Source organism: Hevea brasiliensis, chromosome 6, assembly GCF_030052815.1.
Source record: "Hevea brasiliensis isolate MT/VB/25A 57/8 chromosome 6, ASM3005281v1, whole genome shotgun sequence".
Lineage (NCBI taxonomy): Eukaryota > Viridiplantae > Streptophyta > Magnoliopsida > Malpighiales > Euphorbiaceae > Hevea > Hevea brasiliensis.
Genome location: NC_079498.1, coordinates 24,857,754 through 24,862,854, shown reverse-complemented (window position 1 = coordinate 24,862,854; position 5,101 = coordinate 24,857,754). Strand labels below are relative to the sequence as shown.

The window sequence follows — 5,101 nt, the reverse complement described above, 5'->3', positions numbered from 1 at the left end:
GAGAAATAATGATGAGAGGATTAAAGTAGTTTAGACATAAAACAAAAATAAGTATAAGACTAAGTAGTTAATAGAGTTAAACTACAGGAACTAACTAATGTATTTTTCTAAAATATGTGGATTAACTAATTAGTTTTATTAAAATAGAGAGATTAAATAGTAGTTTAACTAATATTGCCCAACAAAAAATTTGATTACGAGAACAATTTAACATAAGTAAAATATAAAAATTAAATAATATATTTTTTAAAATATAAATTAAATAATTAATTTGGTTAATATATGAGAATTAAGTAATAATTTATCTATAAAATAAAGATTTGCGTAAGTTTTGATACGAGACTAATGGTCTAACGTATGTATATTTTAGGAAAAAAAGATTTCCGTGAGTTTTGAGTGAAACAAAATAAAAATTTTGAAATTAAGGTTAAATAGAATAATTTTTAAAAGAAAAATTAAAATATAAATTCATTTAATTTTTTAATATTAAATAATTTTTGTTTATATGTTTTTAATTTTTTCATAATTTATTTTAATTTAAATAATATATAATTTTTAATATTTAAACATTAAAAAAATATTATTTTATTATTAAAAAAAATTTATCAGATAAAAACTTATTTGACCATTAATTAAAAGTACAAAAGTTTATTTGATTTTTTTTTCATATATTTTATATTTTTTAAGTTTATTAATTTAGTAAATTGGTTAGTTACAATATATTGAGCTTTATATTTATAATTTTCAATTGCAATTATATTTTTTATTGTATTTATTGAAAACTTCAATTTTTAACACATCGATCAAAGTTGCAACTTTCCTCATAAATTTCTCTAATAATTAATTATTTCTCCATTATAACTATCTAGCGATGTATTTTTAAAAATAATTGATATGTTTATACAGTACAATCCATATATGTAACTCTTCCATGCCTAAATGGGGCAACAAAAATGCCAAGCTCTAAATAATATTTCTTGATAAATTACAAACAATTATTTCTCCTCAGGAATGTTCAACTCACAACCAACTTCACCCTTGCATTGCCTTTAGAAATCTGAAATTGTTCAGTAATACCCAGATGAGCCATCAATAGCCAGACATGAGTGAGCAGCTCCCCTCCTCCTGTGAGTTGCTTGGCATGGTTGTTTGATCCACACTGATTTGCAGCATAAGAAAGCATCTCTATCCACACGCGATTTATCATCTCCCACTTCTTCTCACTTGTCCATTGCTCTTCCGTCTCCAAGGATTGTAAGGACTTGGCAAGCGTACTTGCGTCGAATAATACTGACTTGCTTCTATCTCCTTTCACTTGAGATGGAAGAATATCAGTGTTCACCTCAAGCAATGCAGTGCAAGCTTTGTTTTCATCTGATATGTCCTTTTTTTCTTGAAAAAATTGGGCGGCCTCAGCACAGGTATCTTGAAATCTAATCTGCCCAATCCCATTAGGAAGCATGAAAGGGCACATAACTAGAAGATACAACATGTATTCTGCTAAAGATTTGCTTTCTTTACATATTGGGGTTTCAATTACATTTGAATTTTTGTTTACATCCAAGTAAAAGCAGAGATCCGTGGCAATATGCCATAGAAGAATGCTCTGATCAAATTCTGCTTTGACACTCCAGCCAATCTTGTCAAAACAACCCATTTCTCTGAGTACCTGATCACCCCTTTGAGCACATAATTGCCTAGAAATGCTTATGTCCAGTTCATTCCTAGACTTCACCAAAAGTTGCTCAAACACCAGCTTTTTTAAATCGGGGCTGACAGCATCCAAGACTTTGAAGTGCCGCTTCTCTGGCATCTCATAAATGCATGAGAACCTGAAGATTCCACTGAACATGATTGGCTTATCATCGAGGCAAATTCTTATTAGATTGAATTTTGCAATGCAATTAGACCATCTCTTGTTCACAGATGGCGTAATATAAAAAGGTTGCAACCATGACTGGATATAGCAGATGGTCTTGTAGATGAGATCCACCAACAGATTTTTGTGCTTGCTTAGCCAAAGTAATGTCAAATCTGAGGAAAGTAGAACAATCATCTCATATACTTGCAAAGCAATAGCAGCAAACAGTAGCACACAAGTTATGATTTTGTCATTTCTCGAATAAGAAGGCTTATCAATTATAAAAAAGGCTATGAGAGCAAAAATGGTAGAAGATAAACTGATAGTACGAAGAAAGCTGCCGCGATAATCATGTATCACAATTGCCTTGGTATAAAGCAAATTGTACATGAATCCAAGCTCAATCTCTATCACTTTGAAAGCTTTCTCCCAAGTCATGTGCTCATCATGGAAAAGGGACCTGCTACTCTTTAGGTCCTGGTAGCTGAGGATGAGATCGGCAAATAACCTCTTGAAAGTTTTAAAGCAATATGCAGCATCATGCAAGATTGCAGCGTCAGGGACAATGCTGTTTTCTACAGCTTTACAAGATTGACCAAGCACAATGGAAGCTTCATCAATGACTGGCTCCAGTGATACGTTGTACCCCTCAGCTATTAGTGAAGCGTAATTATCCATGAATTTAGCATAGCTATGTCCTGGATCAGGCCGATGAAGCATGGATTTCCTGAACTGGTCAGTACTTGCAAATTGTAGAGCCCAAGTCCTCTCCCCACACTTGATGATTGCAACTATGAACATTGGAAGTGCTAGAAAGTTAAATGGACTTCCCATCCATGATCTAAGTAAGACATAAAATGCCCCCCCAAACTTGACAGTTAGCCCAAGCAATTGCCTTATCCATAATTCATTATCTTCCATTGAATAGGCTGTAATGGTGTCAGGACCACCAAGATGCAGAAGAAGAAATGGTGCCCAAAATGACATTATCACATACTTTGGATCCGGCAATCCGTTTTTATTGGTTGATTCCATATTGGAGAGAACACCAAGTGAAACATTTACAATCCAATCTGCCGACAGGTAAACAAGCCAAAGGACAATTGCCAGCCAATCTCGGGCAATGTACTTTCTTCGGTTTCCCAATACAATTAAGACCATCTGAATAGAGAGGCTGACCATAACTGCCCCACGGAGCTCCCATTCATTCCAAAGGTTCCGTATGCTTTCAGGGATGATTTCAATCAATCCCCTGTGGTTAATGAAGATCAAACTGCTAACAACTGGAGGCATGCAGCATCAGTCATAAAGAATAAAGATACAAATATTGATACATAGGCAATGGCAGAGAAGCAACAAGCATACCAGTAGATAGCATGGATTCTCTACTCTTTACTTTTGCAGCAACCTGATTCAAGAGAAAACGAAAGTGTTACTCAAGGTTTCAAAAATGCAAATTCTACTATAGATAAATGAAAAGCAATCAAGATATTGATTGTACACTCTCTTTCTTGTCTCAATATTAAGAATGACTGCATTCCGTTTCCATATAAATTATAATGCATGCGGACTACATCCAATGTTCAAAAGTGTAGTGACTACTAACGAACGACCTCAGCTCCTATAAGTTATTTTCTACAAATCAAAAGGAATTGCCCCTGATGTCTCAGGGGCTGCCATCTGATTATTCACAATTGAGCTGCAAAAAAATTGGCATTAGGCCAACAACTTATGCAAATGAAGGTTGTGAACATGTGGATGGTAAGTTGGCTTTTAAATTAGCAATAGTTTATGGCACAATTTCAAAAAATAAAAAGTCACCATCATTAGTCCTACTTCCCTAAACCAAAATCAATAGGACAATTGGATATAAAAGGCCAAAAGTTTGTAGTAATTTGCAATTATAGCCAAACATTCTTATTTTGAATAAAAAAATTCCAACCAAAATTGATTTAGAGTTGTCTACTAAACTTATAATTATAACTATAATTTTTAAAACAATCAATTAGGTTAATTAACAAAAGTACAAATCTCTTTAGGGTGTTTGGTTACCAAAATTGTAATTTTGAGGCATTTGCTATAATTGTAAGTTTATGGCTTACCATCTTTGTAAGTTTATCATAATTGTAAGCTTAGTAGACAACTCTAAAGCAATTTTGGGTTTTAACTATAATTGCAGCTAATCTCAAATATTGTGATTTATGGTCCATAATTAAAACATTGGGCTATAATTGTAAAATAGCATATACATATCAATATCATAGAAATTTATTGGGTAAAGGATTCATAAAATACCAGAAATCTTCAGAATGTTGCTAAAAGTTTCAACAAACTATATACTTTCAAAGTTTTTGATAGATTTAACTCTCAAAAAACATTGATAGAATAATAGCCCAAGTGCACATAAGCTGCCAAAAGCTCTTTCATTGAATTCCTAAATTTGTAAGTTTGGAAAGCATTCAAGTTTAATAACCTACAGAATCAAGAAAAACAACAAGAAGATAAGTGAAACCTACAAACAATAAAAGGTCAACAAATATAGAACTTAAGGAAACACTGCAAGATTTAAGGTATTAATACATCTTAACAATACAATTAGTAATAACCTGATAATGGGTTTGAGAACCCTCAATTCTTCCCACTTTTGGTAATTTCAGAACCTCCAAAAAGAATTTCTTTTGCTTGGCACCAAGCTAAGCTGCCACCACAACGGTTGCTACAATTAGCTTCGAGAAATAGTGAAGATTGCAAATCTTGCCAAAACACATCAAGAAATGGGAAAAGATGGAATTTTTAAAGCTCCTTAGTTGTGAGAAAGAAAGCCATACGAGTTTTAAATCTCTTTATCTTCGCTGCAATTTTAGGCGAGGGACATTTCCTCCTCCATGATTTTAACTGAAATTGCTGATTGGCCGGGTGTAGGGAAGAGCTACTCTTCCTCCTCTTTTCCGCTCTGTTTCTCTGCTCTTTCAGGTCCCAAAGGTCATAGGATTTACTTCAGCTAAGCTAGGACGCCGTTTTTATTAAAGAGGTCTAGCCAGCTACGACGCCGTTTTAGTCAAGAGGTCCAGCTGAATGACTCAATAATTAGAAGAATTTTTATTTAGTAAAATCAATTTTATTGGACAATTTTTCCAGTAATTGATATTGACTATAATTTCACTTAACTTTGCATACATTACTTTTTATTTTATGTGAATATGATCAAGGATGGCGACTATTAAAATATTTATGAAAATT

The 5,101-nt window shown here is 33.1% G+C and overlaps 1 protein-coding gene across 9 annotated transcripts; it reads right to left on the bottom strand.

The window, feature by feature from the left end:
* Nucleotides 1–816: 816 nt before the first annotated feature.
* Nucleotides 817–4,849, bottom strand: LOC131168860 (uncharacterized). 9 transcript variants are annotated; one of them, XM_058148494.1, is made up of 5 exons: nucleotides 4,690–4,849; nucleotides 4,468–4,559; nucleotides 4,157–4,334; nucleotides 3,227–3,269; nucleotides 817–3,144 (listed from the first exon to the last, which is right to left on the bottom strand). In XM_058148494.1, the coding sequence occupies exons 4-5, from the start codon at nucleotides 3,237–3,239 to the stop codon at nucleotides 1,016–1,018; spliced, it is 2,142 nt and encodes a 713-aa protein (XP_058004477.1). In that variant the 5' UTR covers nucleotides 3,240–3,269; nucleotides 4,157–4,334; nucleotides 4,468–4,559; nucleotides 4,690–4,849; the 3' UTR covers nucleotides 817–1,015. The 9 variants fall into 9 exon arrangements, with proteins under 9 accessions (XP_058004477.1, XP_058004478.1, XP_058004482.1 ...); XM_058148495.1 differs by having other exon boundaries at nucleotides 4,468–4,554; XM_058148499.1 differs by having other exon boundaries at nucleotides 817–3,134; nucleotides 4,468–4,849.
* Between the last annotated feature and the right edge of the window lie 252 nt (nucleotides 4,850–5,101).